General features: G+C 32.7%; 1 protein-coding gene across 1 annotated transcript in view; it reads right to left on the reverse strand.

The window, feature by feature from the left end:
• Positions 1-1368: 1368 nt before the first annotated feature.
• LOC129225047 (unconventional myosin-Id-like) overlaps positions 1369-18401 on the reverse strand; it is a 95866-nt gene continuing 78833 nt past the window's right edge. The window contains exons 16-21 of the mRNA XM_054859593.1: positions 17525-17626; positions 16649-16793; positions 12640-12741; positions 10095-10208; positions 4606-4757; positions 1369-1543 (exon numbers count right to left, since the gene is read on the reverse strand). Coding sequence (XP_054715568.1) covers positions 1369-1543; positions 4606-4757; positions 10095-10208; positions 12640-12741; positions 16649-16793; positions 17525-17626 — 790 coding nt within the window. The remainder of the gene's footprint in view (positions 1544-4605; positions 4758-10094; positions 10209-12639; positions 12742-16648; positions 16794-17524; positions 17627-18401) is intronic.

Here is an 18401-nt window from a genome sequence, read left to right on the forward strand (position 1 = left end):
TATAACGTTTCATAACAAAAAATGCTCAAATCACAATTCAGTCATTCATAAATGCATTTCTTTGTGATTTTCCGGATGCATAAAGATATTTACATACTACAATGGCAATGATGAATTATGGCTTGGACCCTTTTTAAATGCTAACCTACTTTTTGATAAGAAGAATAATTGGTTCAAAAAGTAAATTTGAAGCTAAAATAAATAAAAAGTATATGAAAAAGTAAAAATGGTAATTCATTTTTCATCAGTTCTTTTTCATATAGTTCAGTAAATATGTTTCCTCAAACCTTGGCTAGCCAACTTGAATTGTTTTAAGCAAATCAAGACTCAAATGCCGATTTTATATTAAACAATTGAAATGCTTCTTTCAATGAAACATTCTTCGAGAATTTAATAAGCACAAAGCTGATGTTAAAGGCTTTGGTCAAATAGCTTTAACTTGAAATAAAATAATGAACACAAAACATACCAACTTCAGAGTAAGGGAGTATAAACACACACACATATAATCATACACACATGTGTAAATATTATACATATGTGAGTAGTCACATGTGTCATTGGTTTTGCTTTGTAACGTAGATAAACTTGATTATAAACAATTTGATGAGTCACTTCTTAAAGAAAATCTTCAATGAACATTAAAAAATCGTTGGTATTTTCCCACAATAGATATGTAAATTCACTCAGAGCAATTTTAATCTTGGCTATTATTTTTGGTTTTATTATGTTTAGTCAATAATGTTTAGTACAGTAACATAGAAACTAATTGTTTGGTGATACTTTGTGGTGTTTTGCCTTTTTAATGAACTTTTAAGCATGAGTAAAAGGAGACTGTAAGTTCCATTAAAATGAAAACTGTCTATTAATTAAATTAAGCCAGCAAAATGTAAAATAATCCACTAAATAAAATAACAAGTCTTTAATGAAAAAGAAAAATAATATGTCAACTAAACAAAAAAATATTAAAAGTGCCACTAAACTTTTTAAAAACCCTCCAAACAAATATATTGAGTCGTCAATATGCATTAAAAGTTCCATAAAAATGTATTGAAGCAAAAATGGGGCTAACACAAATGTTATTTCTCTATTTTTGCCAAAGTAAAAAGTAAACAAATCGCCAATCCAAGTGGAAAAATACCAATCATTATTCTCAAAGAGCATCTGCACGTAAATTTGGATTCTCACACAAATATTTCTTCATTTGCTTCAACCAAACAAGTTGACTAACCCAGATCTATCACAAAGTAATGTCAATGAAAATAAACATTTAATTTTATAAACTGTTATCACATTTCATGTCTTAGAGTCAATTTATGACTGCAAGGAATGCATTGACAAGCAATGCAGTTTGCAGGCTAGGAAATGCTAGGCACTGCACACTGCTGCAGGCCAGAGAAGAACAAGGTTTTCCCCATCTTTTTTGAAGGCTGGACGAAGAGTGATGTCTGTCGATTCGACTGCTAGTGTCCGACTCTTGTTACCCAACATGCACTGCAACTGAGGGTTCACGATGACACGCAAATCACCTTTGCCTTGGGAACTGTTTAGGAGTCAAAAAAAGATTCAGTAAGAAGAAGTACAAAATGCCGTTTGAAATTTGTCTATGGAGCAAAATTGAGGCAATGAATGAGAAGCAAAGCGATGTAAGTGGCAAAATTAAAAATTTGGAGATTACCAGTACACATTAGGGTGGTTCAAAAATACATGTGAAAAAAAAAGTTTCTCCTAGGTAACAGGACAACCTTCAGTATTTTTAGACTTGTGGATAGTAATATACTGGACGAATTTTAGCTTCCGATTTCAACTGAAAGAGGGTGCTTAAGCCCCTCCCCAAACTTCAAACGTATGAGGAGGGGAGAAAAAAAAATACATTGAACTGAAAAAACAATGCTAAATATTATAACACACACTAGTAATATGCATATACATCGCAATAAAATAATTATTTACAAAAGAACAGCTGGAGAAATTAAATGTTTCTAAATTTGTGGCATTTTCTATGCTACGGCTAATGTTAAATGAAGGGGTCATTGAACACCCTCTTAAAATTTGAGTAAGAAGCTAAAACTTTTACAGCAGAATACTATTATTAAGTGTTAAAAAAAAATGGCATGTCCTGGACTCTAGCTGAAAAAAAGTTTTTTTGAACCACCCTAGTACACATGCTAGGTGCTGTTATACATCATGAATTAGAAAAACTTTTCAATGAAAGCCTACCTCAGACGCTATCTTTAAACGTGTTTTACTCAAAGCTTAAAAAATGTCCACTTATATCCCTTTGTTTCTCACTGCCTTTAATTGTATTTTGAAAAAAAAATCTTTTCAAACATAGTCATTAATAAAGATTATTAGATCTTTGCAAAATGGATCAATCAATTTTAAAAGTAACACACAAAAGCAAAACTTGAGCTCAAGTTCACCTTATCAATATTTTCACTAAAACACAGAACAAGAACATCTTTAAAATTTGAACAATCATATCAATTGAAATATATTAGTCTGACTAAACACTACAGTTTATGAGCAATTAGAAAATATTCTGCAGAACAAAGAAAATGAAATGTCTTGCTTTTAACTTTATCAGGTAGAAAAATGATGCATTTCTATAGACGTAGAGAGGGAACAACATTGGCAAGAGAGGTAGATGATGGGCGATACTGTGCTCAACATGCCTTTAAAATCTTTGACATGAAAGTGTTAAATACAGTAGACTCTCGTCTCATTCGGGTTTATTTTACGCGGTTCAAGATTTGATACCTTTATTTTATTTTTCGCAGATGAGTTTTGGTTTTACGCGAATGCGGCAATGAAAACGGATACCCCCCCCCCTTTTTCAAAAGTCCAAACTCCTAAAGATTGCAGATTTCATGTAATAAACTGCATTTTGGCGTGCTAATCATCGAGCTTGGGCCACTGGAGATATTTTATGCGATTGGTTCCAGAGCTCTTTCCAGAAGTAAAGTTATTAAACTCACACTGTTCAGAACTCATTGGAAGAAGAGCTTTTAGGAGTGACATAGGAGGCTAAAACCAACGAGGATACCGACGTCGGTGACACGCAAACAAAAACGTTCACCTTGAAAATTTTGAGCCATTCCTAGACAAAAGAAATGATCTTTCTGATTTGTTAGTGAAAGATTCTATCATGGAAATGATGCAAGTGATCATGGATGCGTTAATGCCCTGCAAAGAATTACAGAGAGAAGTTCTTAATGACTGCTAGAAGACAATTATAGGCAACTCCTTTTTATAAACAGGACACGAAATTAATTTATGTTTTCTTTACGCATGTTGTGCATAAAAAACGATATAAGTGCACATTAAACTTGTTATACAATTAGTCATCAATAGAATGAAGTATTTTGTTATCTATGGAACCAAACCCCTATTTTAACACTGGTATTAGGTCTCAATTTACGCGGCTTTTCCGTGGAACGTAACCCCCGCATAAAACAAGATTCAACTGTAATACAGGAATAATAATTTTCAACTTTATTAGTAATTCTTAACCCCCCAGGCCCAAGCAAGACCTTGTTCACTCAACATTTACCAAACACCAGCTCGTGCATACTTAAGCATGAAAAATAGAGAGCTGCTGTAGTTCCCCACATTAGCTGGCATGCCGCAAAATTCAGGGGTCACCAGATTTTCAAATAACACTTGCCTGGTCCTTTTCAGCATACGGGAAAAAATCGAGGTTGAGAAAAAGAAATTAATACTATAAAAAATGTTCAGCTTAAAAAATAATGTAAGTTCTGTACACATCTTATTAGTATTAAAAAACAATTTAATTTTGTAAAAATATTAACAAACAATGTCATTTGTTATTTTAACAAGAAAAATATTATACAATAATGAATAACTTCATAAAAATTTAATTAAAATGAAGCAAACATTTAAGCAGTACGTTACCGCCTCTAAACCATTGCTAAAGAATTTACCACAGCTATTGAATAAATAAATAATAAACTAAACTCTCTAAAAGGAACCAAAAATAATTTATTTAAAAAAAATATGAACGAATCTCAGTAACAATGGTTTGCTTTCTGATCGGAACTGAATGGGAAATTTACTTTTGTTTTGTCACAAAATAAACCTCAAAATATCCGTCATGCCGGAAAATTTGAATTTCCCGGCATGCTGATCAGGGGTGCCCATCCCCCCAAGTTCAATGGTGCAAATCCCCCCCCCCCCCATTTTTTCCTCAACTCTCTTTCCCTTATTTATTATTTTATTTTTTAGCTCTCTTATTTTATTTATTTGTGCTAAATATTATTTATTTATTTGTTTATTTATTTTCAATTATTATTTTATTAGAAAAGTTCTGACTTTGAATGTCATACACACACACATTCACATAAACTAAAGCAAATGAAATATAAGGAAAAGAAATAAAATAATTTAAATTAAAAATAAATCAACAAATTAATTTACATTAATAAATTTAAAAAATTTAAAAATGCCCCCGCCCCCCAAATTTTGATGGCACAACTTGCGCCATAATCCCTCTCCCTTCCTGTGGGCAACCCTGATGCTGATCAACCTTGCTTTTTTTCGGCATGCCGATTAATGCAGGGTAATACAGCAGGTTGATTTTCTCACCTTTGCCACTGATGCAAAATGACACCTACAAGCTCTCCTACTTTGTCTTCGTTTTCCGAATTAGAGGTGAGGGCCGTAACTAAGTCATTGCCACCTCGTAGATGTAGAACAATCATCTGATCAGGGCCAGGGGTGACACTCAGGCCAGTTAACTAGAAAAAAATGCACCAAAAAATTAGAACAGTAGTTCTCAACCTGGGGGGTGTAGAAGAATTTCAAGGGGGCAGGAGGGTATATTAGATAAACAAAACAAGCAATGATTTGTTCAATTTTGTGGTTATATTAAATAACAATGTCGGCCGTCCATTAATGTTGTGAAAATGACTTATGCGAACGCCAACCTCACCTACATCCTAGTCTGCCTCAACAACAAAAAAATATATATATATAATTCTTTTTCTTCTTAGATTTCATATAAGTACATAATTCATTCTAGCAATAATATGTTCAAACAAAAGTTTTGTGTAGTAATGTTAAATTTTGTGAGTGCTATCCTAGTCAGCTAGTTTCCCATTATGCTGCTTGTATTGCGGGGGGGGGGGGGGGGGGGGGACCTAACTTTATACATGTATTAACCACATATGGTGGGGGGGCATGACCTCATGTCAGTGTTCAAAGGGGGGTGCAGAGCCTCAAAGGTTGAGAACCCCTGCAGTGGAACGTCAAAAATCTGAACACATTTCCCAAGAAGTTTTTAAAAACTCAAAAGAATTATAAAGCTCTCTCAGCCAAAAAACAGTAATGTTTTTAGATGCTTAAGTCATGTTTTCCTAACTAAAATTAGTTCAAATTTCCTTGTGGAAAGTATTTTCTTTTTTTTTTTTTCTTGTTTTTTTTCCAGAAATTCATTTAATTTTTCTTTGCTTGATTCTGGTATAAATGCTCCTCACAGAATACAGACGGTAAATACACTTCATTTCAACTTTATGTTCAGTATACAATGGGAGCTACTTTTTGCTAAAAAGCGTAATTACATATTGTAGCGTTATGTCACTATAATAGTATGTTATGTACTATACATACTATACAGGGTAAGTAATACTGTACCCTGTATTGTATAACCGTATTTTAATTGATTACAGTACTGTGCAAATTAATTGGGACAAGTTCAAAAATTTTCACAAATGTTGTTCAATGGGTATAGGTTAACTTACATGGACGGTACAGCAATCTAATACGAAATATGTCCTCTTCTAGCTTAAATGAGATCGTGTCCATGGTTTGTCATGGGTTTCACTAAATTAGAACATAAATTTTGGATCTTCTTCTCACCTAGCCAAGCTTTTATAACATTATCAATCTTGGTTTTCTTTGTTGGTCAGTCTATTTTACCCACATGTCTCTTTGCAATGCTTCAGAAATTTTTGATAGAGTTCACAGCAGGAGAATTATCAGAGCAATCCAAAACCATTAATTTCTGCTCTTGGAACATATTTTGGGAAGATTTTGGTTGTAAGATACCAACCACCAACGAACCTTTGCATCCTATGCACAATATTATCATTGTGCTATTAGAAATGTGCTTAGAGTTCATCATCCCTTGCACTAGTACTAAACTGCCAGGTCCTCCAAAAGTTTTATAACCCCAAACATCTCTTCTTGAGGGTGCTTAACTGTTGGAATAAGATGTTTTTCCCTGATGTATCCATCACTTCGCTTGACAAATCTTGGTCGAAACAATTGCACAATGAGATGTGTTTCATCCCTGAATACAACTTTCTTCTAATCTTGTCCAGGATTGATATTTTCTGACCCAGTCAAAACGTTTTCTCTTTATTGCAGGTGTTAATAATTGTTTTTTGATTGGTGTTCTTGCAAATCTCTCAGATTCAGTAAGCATTCGTCGAATTGTCTATGAATCCATGCTCACACCAGTAGCTAATTATTCTCTTTGAAGATCTGTAATTGTTTTTCAAGGTTGCATTTTACTATTTCGTACTACAAATTTGTCTGTTTGAGGTGTGGTCATGCATTTGAGTCCACATTTAACCTTCTATTTTGGAGACGCTGACCCAAAATTACTTTGCTGATTAATAATCCTAGAAATGTTGAATTTTCCATCTCCAACTGGCTGCAGTAGTATCCTTCAGACATAGAAGTATATGCTGACTAAGGGTAACAATTCTGGTCCTTTTCCTTAAAGTGATATTTATTTTTTAAATACATGACAGAAGCAAACAATTCCCACAATCGACCAGTTCTTTCAGCAAATGGAGGGAAATTTTTCAACATGTCATGATCATGTATTCAAATTGGTTTAGATTAGCCAAGGGCAGTCGCATGCTCTAGGAAAATGCAGTTAAAACTGGTTTGAGGCAAAACATTCCCAAGAAAGGAACAGTTTTCTTAAAAAATATGTTTGTCCCAATTAATTTGCACAGTACTGTAAATGGTATACTGTTTTCTTAAACAACATTTACTAGGATATTTTTGAAAATTCGAACTATCTATAGCCCAATTAGTTTGAATTTTGATATTCTACTGTATATCAAAAACAGATACATGCTCAATAAATTCTCCACAAATTTGCAATGAAAAAATCAGAAGAAGTCATTAACAATTTAGATTATACTGTCCACTCTGCTTAATTGGGTAATGGATAAACAAATACTCCGCTTATACGACTAAAACCTTTCAGAACCGAATATTTCCCCATTCACGCAATGTTGAAAATCCCCGATTATTCGAATGATTTCCCCGTATAATCGAATAATATTCGTCAGCTTTCGCAAATATTTTCACTGAGAAAAACCTGAATTAACCGAAAATAATTAAATAAGAACAGTTATTCATGTAAAAATATAAAATATCTGGTGTACAAATAAGTTTTAAAGGATTTTCAAGAGATGGCATCACTGGTATTAAATCGAAACGGACAACGTTGCAAACTAACTTGATTTTATAACCTCATCGTTAGGCTTTCATTTTAAGTACGTGACACTTCGCTGAAGTGGAAACAACATAGTTTTGTGTGCTCTGAATGTGTCAACTATTGTGACAATAAAACACAATTAGCGGGAAAGTTCACTTTTCTGCTTCCATTTGAAGAAAAGTGCAGCTGAAGTCCATCAAATGCTGCAAGAAGCTTACGGGGAACATGCTTCATCAATTTCCATATGTGAGCTTTGGCATAGACATTTTAGAAGTGGTGAGTTTGATACCAATGACAAAGAGCACAATGAACAACCACAAAAGTTTGAAGATGCTGAACTGGAGGCTATATTGAACGCAGACTGGTGCCAAACAACTTTATCAAACTCGATACCTTTGAGCCGAGCAACTGCGGGGAAAACGGCCACAATATAAGGAGAGACACGACAAGGTAATTTCGTAACATGGTAACACTTGGTCACATATTGCGCCGACGGTCAAAACATACAATAACCTGAAATGGGCAATCCTACCCTACCCGCTATATAGCCCAGACATTGCCCCTTCCGACTACTATTTGTTTTCGTCGATGACACATGCTCTTGAGGATCAGCACTTCCTCTCTTTTGAAGAAGTAAAAATTGGATTGATTCGTGGATTGCATCAAAAGACGCATCGTTTTCTCGAGTGGGCATCCGAAAATTGCCAGAAAGATGATAAATGGTAGTGGCCAACGATGGACAATATTTTGAAAACTGAACATGAAACTATTTTTTCACAATAAAGTATAGAACTTGTAAAAAAAAATACTTTATAACTTATTTGTACACCAGATAATATTTTCGGTCAGCGACGGGTGAGAAAAACAACACCACATTCCATCAAAACATTTCCACTATTCTAATTTCTTTTGTCACTGCCATTGAAAAAAAAACCAAAAAAAAAAACAAAACAATAAATAGCGCTGTTAATAATGAAAATAAGTAACACAAATAAATATAAGCATTGCAGACGATAACCAATTGAGAAATATTAAATGTAAAACACAGAAGACGAAGTGGGAAAAAAAGTTAGAAAAGTGTTCTTAGAGAAGGCATTCAGCTAGCAATACACTATTATGGACTTTTCCAAAAAGTGATGAGATGAAGAAAAGGGCAAAAACAAAGATTTTACAACTCAAACTTGTACTTTAAGTTACTTTTTTATAATTTTCATACATACTTATAATGTATACACTTAACTAATATGCTCTATTGTTTCCTTAACTTATTTCAAAAACGTTTCACCAGTAACAGTAATTACTTTCTTAACATGGCTATTAATTAATTATTATTCCGTTTTAAGAAAAATGTTGTTGATATGGAAAACTGAAGAAATTTTCTCCTCTTAATTGAATAATATTTCTGAGAACCGACAATATTGGTTTAAGTGGCGTCGACAATATCAGTTAAATTTCGTTAGCAAATTATAATTCTTACCAATATTTAATTCGCAAATATTAATTAATACAATATTAAAATCTACTTTGAAAAAATTGTTAAGCCATAATGAATTTATAAAAACAAAAAGATTTTTTAGGGAAAAATTGCTTTTGTGATATAAGTCAAGCCAATGCAAAAAAAAAAAAAAAAAAATGGCATAATACTATTTTTACCATTCATTGCTGATTCGAAGAAGTGCTTTGAAAATTGAACCAGAAATTGACTTACAATTAATTTTGTAAGGTTAAAAAAAAAAAAAAATCCAATATTCTGAGAAGTTAAAGGCGAAAAATGTAGCAGGTTTTTGAATTTATAGAGTGTCTTTCCTTCTTTTGCCAATATAAAAATTAAGAACTGTTTCAAGACCAACTAAGAAAATAAATGGAAGACGTAAAACAGTCACATTTTAATAAAGCACAAAATGTATAAATGAAAAACAGCTTAATAATTAAATATCATTACTATTATTTTCAGCTTTTTATAATTACAAATTTTGAAAGTTGAACATGGCGAGCACAAATGATAAACCCGATTTCAAAAAATCATATTTTTGAAACTATGGCACACATTACAATAAGAAATACATAATTTTAAAAAGAAATATACCAGGATTTTTTTTTCTTTCAATGAAGTTCAATTACACAAATGTGCAATGTGTGAGCACAATGTGCAAAATATTCAATTAAAAATGCAATTCATTAGAGTCTTTTATTGCTCCGCATAATCTAACATGTAATCCAGTTTTTTCCACACATTTTGGAGTATTGCATTCGTAATGCTGCAAAAATATGTTCTTGTAATGTTTACGGCATATAAAGTTTCTGTGACATAACCCCATGAAAAGAAAACACACAACGTGAAGAACGAGCTGGATTGCAGATTAGATGTTTGTCTTGTAACAAAAGTCTCACACATTGAACATTTATTTGTAACTTATATATTTCTCTTTGCACTAATGTATCACTTATGGTACTATGAGCAGTAGTTTGGAAAATATATATTTTTTAAAAATATGGTCAATAAATTCTGCTCACCCTGCATTTAATTTAAAACGGATTTGAGGTTTTTAATTCATTTATCTATTTCAATTGTATTTGAAATAGCACTTATATGTGTGAATAACAGAAAAACACTTACATCTGAAATAGGAATAGCTGAGCGTAGAGGTTTAAACCTCTTACTGTCCAACTTGTAGATAAATCTGTCAGTCACAAGTATTGCACGATCTGCACATTTATTATGCTTGTTCACCTGTAAAAAAAGTATGTTATGAATATTAATAATCAGGGATTGCAAATATAATGTTTTTTAAATTACTATCGTAGAAAGCAAACAGTTGTTCAAAACTTGCATTTTGTAATAGCTATTTTAACTGTTTTTTATTCAGTTTATTTTTCTGGAAATTAAATTTTATCTGCAGCAATAAGGTAAATACACCAGTAGTGGCCAGTGATTCAGTAGTGGCCACTTCAAGCTTTACGTTTGAAAATATAGGATTCTAGGTCTTCCAATGGATTCAAAAGCAGGAGGTATGGGTGTGTTTACCTTATTTATTATTTTTATTTTTTTTTTTTTTAACCAGGCAATATTTTAAGTGAACACACTCACACATACATCTATACACACAGCAATTTTCTAACAAAGAGTGATATTTTAAAGAGAATAATTGCTTTAAAAGAATTTTGCGAACAAAAAGGGTTACAGATTTATTTTTTTAATTCATTGCATCAACGTTGCTCTTCTACAACTATAAAAAAAAAAGATCTTATAGAAATTAAACATTAAAGTATTTTTGGAATTTAGAACTAAGAATTCTGTGAGAAATTCATCGAAAAGCTTGCATCAAAATTGTGTTGGCTTTAAAGCTCACATACAGCGTTCTTCAAAATGTTTTTAAAAGTTAGATTTTAAATTCTATTGTGAAGTTCATAACTATTGTTTCAAAACTGCATATTTTTACTTTCTTCTATATCTAATATATAGAAGAAAGTATTGGTTTCGTGCAAATTCTTGAATTTAGAATTTTGACAAATACGAACGTTTTGAGATGTGCTGAGTCCACTTCAGACATTTTTGGAAAATGTCTGTCTGTGTGTGTGTTCGTATGTCCGTGACCAGTTTTTTGTGGCTGCTCTAGAGCAAAAACTACTGCATGAAATCAAATGAAAATTGGTATGCATATAATCCCCTATGTGAACTAGTGCCCATTAGTTTTTGGCACAAATTCCTCCAAGGGGGGTGGAGCAATGGAACGTTTCTTGCGTACCTGCAATTCCCCAAGAAATAACTGCCGGAGTCAAACAAAATTTGGTCCATATATTGCCCCTAATATGAACAGGAGTTGATTAAATTTTGGTGTCAATAGCTCAAAGAAGGGCTGAGCTATAGAATGTTTTTTGTTGTCACTCATGACTGCTTAATCTCAAGAAATAATGAACAGAATCAAACAAAAATTTATCGACAAGTAGCCCTTAGAAGGTACAAAAGCAGATTCTATTTTGGCATCAATATCTGAAAAGGGGGTTGTACAATCGAACGTTCTTTCTTTTTCATTGCGAGAACCATATCTCAAAAAGCAATGCTACATTCTGGATGAAATTTGAAATAAATGTGAACCTATATGTAAACAGGCTTTGGTTCAATTTTGGCACCTATCACTCCAAGGGGACTGATTTTTTGTGCGAATAAAAATAGCTTTATTAATGAAACAATAAAAAAGATAAAATGTAATCAACTGTCGTCTGCGTATTTCGAGCGGTTTTAATTGTTGGAAAATGACCGGAAAATCAATGATTTAAAATTTTTAACTGTTGCCATCTTGTGTTTGTCAACAAATAAAATATGTTTTTATTCAAGCAAGGATTTTAAAGTAACTTTCAATGTTCGTTCTTTGCTTTACTTTTTTGCGATAATTTGGAAATTAGGATGGTAGTCAAGTTTTTGCATGTGTAATTTTGTTTTTGTTGGGAATATTGCTTCCTCATCAAGCATGGGGAGGGATCATAAGAACGATATAGAAGAAAGTTTCGTGATGGCCACAACATACTAGTTAGTTTCATGTCTCTAAAATTGAATGAATTACAATTTTAAGCTAAATATCATAGAAATAAGTTTCTTAAAGTGAAGCTTAGAACCTAAAAGTCATTGATGAATAAAGACACACTAATGTGTTCTGTAATTTCTGTTATTAAGAGCCGAATTTCCTTTTTGTTTGTCCAACTTGATGTCAAACTGAGCATTAAATCATATTAACACATAATGTCGAAAAACACATAATCTAGTATTCTAGTTTTGGTCATTTTAAATACTGGTTTTCGCCACATGTGATCAGTTAATTCAGTATCAAGCAGTTAATTTAATATTAACCTGTACACTGTACAACTTTTGAAAGCATTTTTTTAAAGTTACAGCTGCCATAACACACTAGCAAAATATAATAAAAATAAATCTTATATTACTAAAACCTTTGGTAAGCCTGGTCAGAATTAAGACCAATAACAATACAGTTTTGTTGATTAGTTTTTTCAAATTATGCGTGCCCAGAACTGGAACACTTTCCTTAATGAAATAAATGTAGGGACACCATTTAGACATGCAGAAAAAGAGATTAATAATGTTTAAAACTTTATTTAACTTCAAAAAATCAACAGTTTAAATCTATGATGTTAAAAATATCACTCACTTTTTTGATTAAACTCGAAAAAAGAACCTTTTGAAAATGGTCTTTGAGTCGCAGGCTTCCAACAGAAGAAACAAAGGCTGCAGTATTGTCGTTTTCTGATGTCTAAAACAAGTAATAAAGGTCATTCATTATCATCCTTAATACTGAAAAGATATCATGTCCATCATGAAGTCTTGTTGCTAAATAATAAATTCAGTTGCGGGGTTGTTAACCTTGGAGAAACAATTTGAGTAGCATCTGTGGTGATTTGGAGGAACATTTTGAAGTTTTGCAGAGCGGCTCGATATTTTACACAAAAATCAATTTAAAAAAAATTAAACCTCTTATATAAACTTGTTTTTGAGCTTTGATGATCATTTTAAGCATTGCATAATTATAATTGTTTTTAAATTAATGACACTTTAACCACTTTAAGCCTATAACTTTAAACACTATGTCATGATTTGAGTGTAAGGGTTTCATTTCCATACTTACATGCCTGTCATAACAAACTAGCAAAAAATATAATAACAATAAATTTTATATTACTAAAACCTTTGGTAAGCCTGGTCAGAATTAAGACCAAATGAGAAATGCGGAGCAAAATAACTTCTTTGCGGAGCTGCGGAGTTGCTATTTTTTTGGAGCAACTCCGCAAAATGCAGAGCAGCTGGCAACCCTGAAGTTGTGGTTTGCTTGCTGTAACAATAGTAATTAAGTAAGTCAGTAATATAATACGAGGCGTGTTTTTAAAGTAAGTTCCGTTTTTATATAAATAAAGAACGAGTACAGATAGAGCTAAGTAATTTAGTGCACAAAAATCTACCACCCTTACGCTATTTTTCGACATTGCTCCCGTGATTTTCCAAGCATTTGTCATAGCGTGGTACAGGTTTTTGTATACCTATTCGTAAAAAGTTACCGCCCATTTAGTCAACCATGAGGACTCTTACAGGGCTTTGACTGGGGCGTTTTTGAACATCCTCTGGTCTGCCCCCATCTCGCTCGCAGCATCTTTCATTTGTTTCGGCATCTAAAGTCTTTCCTAGGTGGTCTGTGGCACAACAGCAATAATGAGCTCAGAGAACATGTTATCCCATGGCTGACTACACAGGCGGCAATTTTCTATGAATAGGTATACAAAAACCTGTACCACGCTATGACAAATGCTTGGAAAATCACGGGAGCAATGTCAAAAAATAGCGTAAGGATGGTAGAATTTTGTGCAATATATTTCTTTGCTCATCGGTACTCGTTCTTTTTTTATATCAAAACGAAACTTATTTTAAAAACACGCCTCGTAGCAAGCAACTAAACATCTAAGATATAGTATACTTAATACTGTAAACGTGTTGACTAACATAAAGTCTACAAGTTAATGTCTTTTTTTAACATACAGGATTAAATAACTATGTTGAAAAAAACCTAAGAAAAGCAAGTAAGTAGGCTTCAAGTTTATTTTTAGAAGTAGCTTATGATTACAGACTTCATAAAATATTTTTATTGCAAGTTAATGGAAAACTCCAGTAAACAGAAATTGTATATTCATGCACTAAGCTTGAATGAAGTGCAAACTAATTTTCATTTGCGAGATTTAGTGGCATGTGAAATAAGATTACCATTTCGGGAAATACACAGGATGTGCAATAGGATGGTTCAAAAATACATGTTAAAAAAAAAAGGTTCTCCTAGGTAACAGGACACCCCTCAGTATATTTAGACTTGTGGATAGTTATATACTGGATATGTGGAAGTTAAATATATGGAGGTTCGACTGTATACTTAAATCTTCCATGTACATTACGGTGGTTGAAAAATACATGTTAAAAAAAAGTTTCTCCTAGATAACAGGACACCCCTCAGTATATTTAGACTTGTGGATAGTTATATACTGGACGAATTTTAGCCTCCTATTTCAACTGAAAGAGGGTGCTCAACCCCCTCCCCCAAACTTCATAAGTATGGGGAGAGGGGTTACAAAAGAACATTAAGATGAAAAAGCAATGTTACATATTATAATATACATTAGGAATATGCATATACATTGCAATAAAATAATTATTTACAAAACAACAGCTGGAGAAATTGAATGTTTCTAAATTTTTGGCATTTTCTATGCTACGGCTAATGTTAAATGAAGGGGTCATTGAGCACCCTCTTAAAATTTGAGTAAGAAGCTAAAACTCTTACACTACAGTACAACTTTATAAAGCTGACCTGTATAACGCAATTCTCTATAAACCGCACAACTTCTCAGAAGTAAACAATAAGTTTTGAAGTTTAAAAAATCCCTCTGTTTTGCCTTGCAAACATAAAAATTGTTAGGAAAATTAAATTTTGAATAAATTTTTCATCTTTTTATCTTAATTCAAAGCTTTTAAATGAAAATTAGCATTCACAGTAAAATGAAAATACCAGATGGTTGTTGAAAATGCAGCTGTTATGCAAACCCTGAAGCTAGCAGAAGTGCACGATATCTCACTTGCTTGTAATAAAGAAACATATTTACTTGTGAATGACTCATTGTATAATTAGTGCTTTAATACTCACTACAGCTTAAACTCATTCTGAAGTGCTAATATATAGATATATTTTGAATATTAGTTTAAAAATTTGTGAAATGACCAATATAATGCCAAAACCTATACAGTGAAACCTCCGAATAGCGGACAGTCACGGGACTAGAAGTTTTGTCCGTTATTGGGAGGTGTCCGCTATTAGGAAGAACTACTTAATTTACCTTTTTCAAAATGGGCTGTTGTTCCCTTTGTAGAACACAATCAAAACAATTGCGAAAGGTTTACTACATTTTACGTCAAGCGTAATTAATCTGTTTTTTCCTTATAAAGGTATACTGGCAGCACACACTTGTCTTAAAAAGCATTTAACCAATTAAAGTAATCAATTAAAACAGTTTGACATCTCTTTTTTGCATTACCAACGGCGGCGATTCGGCGGAGCAACCCCCCCCCCCCCCCTTTTTATTGTTAATTTATTTATTTTATCTCAAGTATCACTATTGCATGATTGACAGTTGGCAATATGACCTTGAATATGGGCAAATCTTTTTTATGTCTAAAAATCAAACAACCCAACGAAACAACGGCGCCATAAAGCCGACTACTACCGGCGCCGATCTGCTCAATTGCATCTCCCGAGAGCCCTAGTTAGAAAAAGCGCCCAGTTTCCTCTTTTTTATCTTAACTTTTGAATAGTTATTGTGTACAAAATTCATTAAAAAACGTACGTTAATTGTTAGACTGACATCAGTTTGCACTTATCTGCTTCAATACTCTCAAAACTAGCCGTTACAAAATTATGACTTTTATTTTCTTTTTCATTTTTTGCTGCCCGCAAAAAGTATTATGCCTTTTAGTTCTTTTTTTTTTCTGCCCCCAACTTTTAAGCCCTAATCGCTGCCTCTGCCCATTCCCACCCTTTTAATTCTAAAAAACAGTGATAAGGAAATGACGGGGGGGGGGGGGGGGGGGGGAATATAAGTTGTGGAGAATGAGAAGCTTTGTAAGGCAAGCAGTTACTAAGATATTCTGTGAAAATAAAAAATAAAAACCGGAAGTGCTACGATCGCAAGGGAAATTGTTTGTGAAATAACTGTCCGTTATTCGGAGTGTCCGTTATTCAGAGTGAATTACATGGAATGGCCTATATTGAGGGACTGGGACTTGCAAAAATGTCCGTTAAATAGAGGTGTCCGTTATTCGGGAGTGTCCGTTAAGGGAGGTTTCACTGTATAACGCAAAAACTCTGGTCCCAAGGTGTGCGTTATAATGGTCTTCTACTGTATTAGTAAGTCTGAATAAAATAGGGGGTGTCCTTGACTCTAGCTGAAAAAAAGTTTTTTTTAACCACCCTAAAGTGCAAATATGTTGATTAATATCTTTTATGTATTTTCATATTTATAATCTTCTTGCGGTTTAAATGTTAAAACACAAGCAAATGCTTTTTTTTTTTCCCTTTTGTATCAATCAAGTTTAACTGAAGATTGATGAATGGGAGTCTAAGAACTTACTGAAGCAAGGTAATTGCCTTGCCATTTTCTGTGGTATCCCCAATCCTGCCGCCGGTTTCTCAAGACTTGTGCAGCAGTTACTTTGAGGTGAAGCTCTGGCCAATCTTCTCTAGGTATTTTCCTCAAAATCATGTATGCTCGCCACCTAATATTCATAACAAACTTCAATGACATGATTACAGAAACAACAATTTACGCCAACATTTGAATACTTAGCTTAATATTACAACCTAAAAATAAAAAAAAAAATATGAGCAGTATGGAAGCATTTAATAATCTTTTCCTTGAGATATTTTTAGTGAAATATTGAACAAAAGGTTCAGTTTTAGGGAAACAGATGTGAAAATATGAATGATTCAACAGATAAATTATGAACGATTCAACAGATAAATTATGAACCTAAATGAAAGTACTAAAGAAATCCAGCATGGAGCAGTTAAGTTAATAAAAATACTCTTTTTAACATTATGTAGTACAATGCAAAGAAATAGGAAGAATAACAAAAATTCATCATACATGGTTTTCTTTAATTTTACTATGGAATATTTAAAAACTAGAATAATAGAATTTTTGCAAGTTGTATTTTAGCAAATTTTAGACAGGTGACAATATTTTTGAAAGCTACAATAAGTATAAACTACGATTCTTTATAGCAGTTGGCAGACCTGTAAAGAATATCCCAAAATAATAAAATAGCATTAGGATTTTTTTCAAAATATGAAAAAAAAAAAAGAGATATCCTCTTTCAATAAAGAAAATTTTGAGATAAAAATGACGAATTTTCTCAAAACAAGCATTTTTTGCTTTTTAAAAGCTTGAAAAAACAATAAATAAATAATTGTAAGAAAGTATGGTAATAATTCTCAGCAAACTTACCTTTCGTGTATTTTGCGTAAACATGTGGCAGATTCTTGCAACATTCGTGGTGCAGGAGGCCATGCAATGTGTTTTCCATAGTCTTTCATTGTTTTCACATTTCTGAGGATTATAATATTTCATTACTGTTTAAAATGCGCATAACAAATTTACTGAACGCATAAAATGCTATATATATATATAATATCACATGTAAAATACAATATGTCAAAACCATAAAACTTAACTGAAATAAATTTGTAAAAACTATTTTTTATAACATTATTTTGGACAACCTATCTAAAAGTGGACGTACAAAACTTTTGATTACATTCATCTTTCTAGACATTTGTGCCAAATCCCTTTAGTAACTTTTTTTTTTTTTTGATCATATATCAACTAATATCTCTATTAGTTATTTACATTTAAATAAATTCGATATGTGTATAAAGTATAGTAAATGAACTTAAGATAGTAAAGAAATGTGTCAAAAAAAAAATATATATATATATATAATTTTATAACTAACGTACTAGCGGCACCCGCACGGCTTTGCCCAAAAGAGAAAATCAAAAGGTCATTTGGTTCGCCTGTATATTTACAAATAATGGCTTATGAATTTCTCGCCAATTGGCTATGTTCATTCACTCTTAACATGTTACGGTTCCAGGTCATGATAATTTCGTAATTTACTTGTCCATCTTATGATAATTTTGCTACGAAAAATGTTCTTAAAATTGAAATAGAAAGAGAACAAAATCGAATTTTCGAAAAATCGCTTTGAGGTGCACACCCCCATGATACAAACTAACTTTGTACCAAATTTCATGAAAATCGGCCGAACGGTCTAGGTGCTAGGCGCGTCACAGAGATCCGGGCAGAAATCCAGACAGACTTT

This window comes from Uloborus diversus, chromosome 6, assembly GCF_026930045.1.
Source record: "Uloborus diversus isolate 005 chromosome 6, Udiv.v.3.1, whole genome shotgun sequence".
NCBI lineage: Eukaryota > Metazoa > Arthropoda > Arachnida > Araneae > Uloboridae > Uloborus > Uloborus diversus.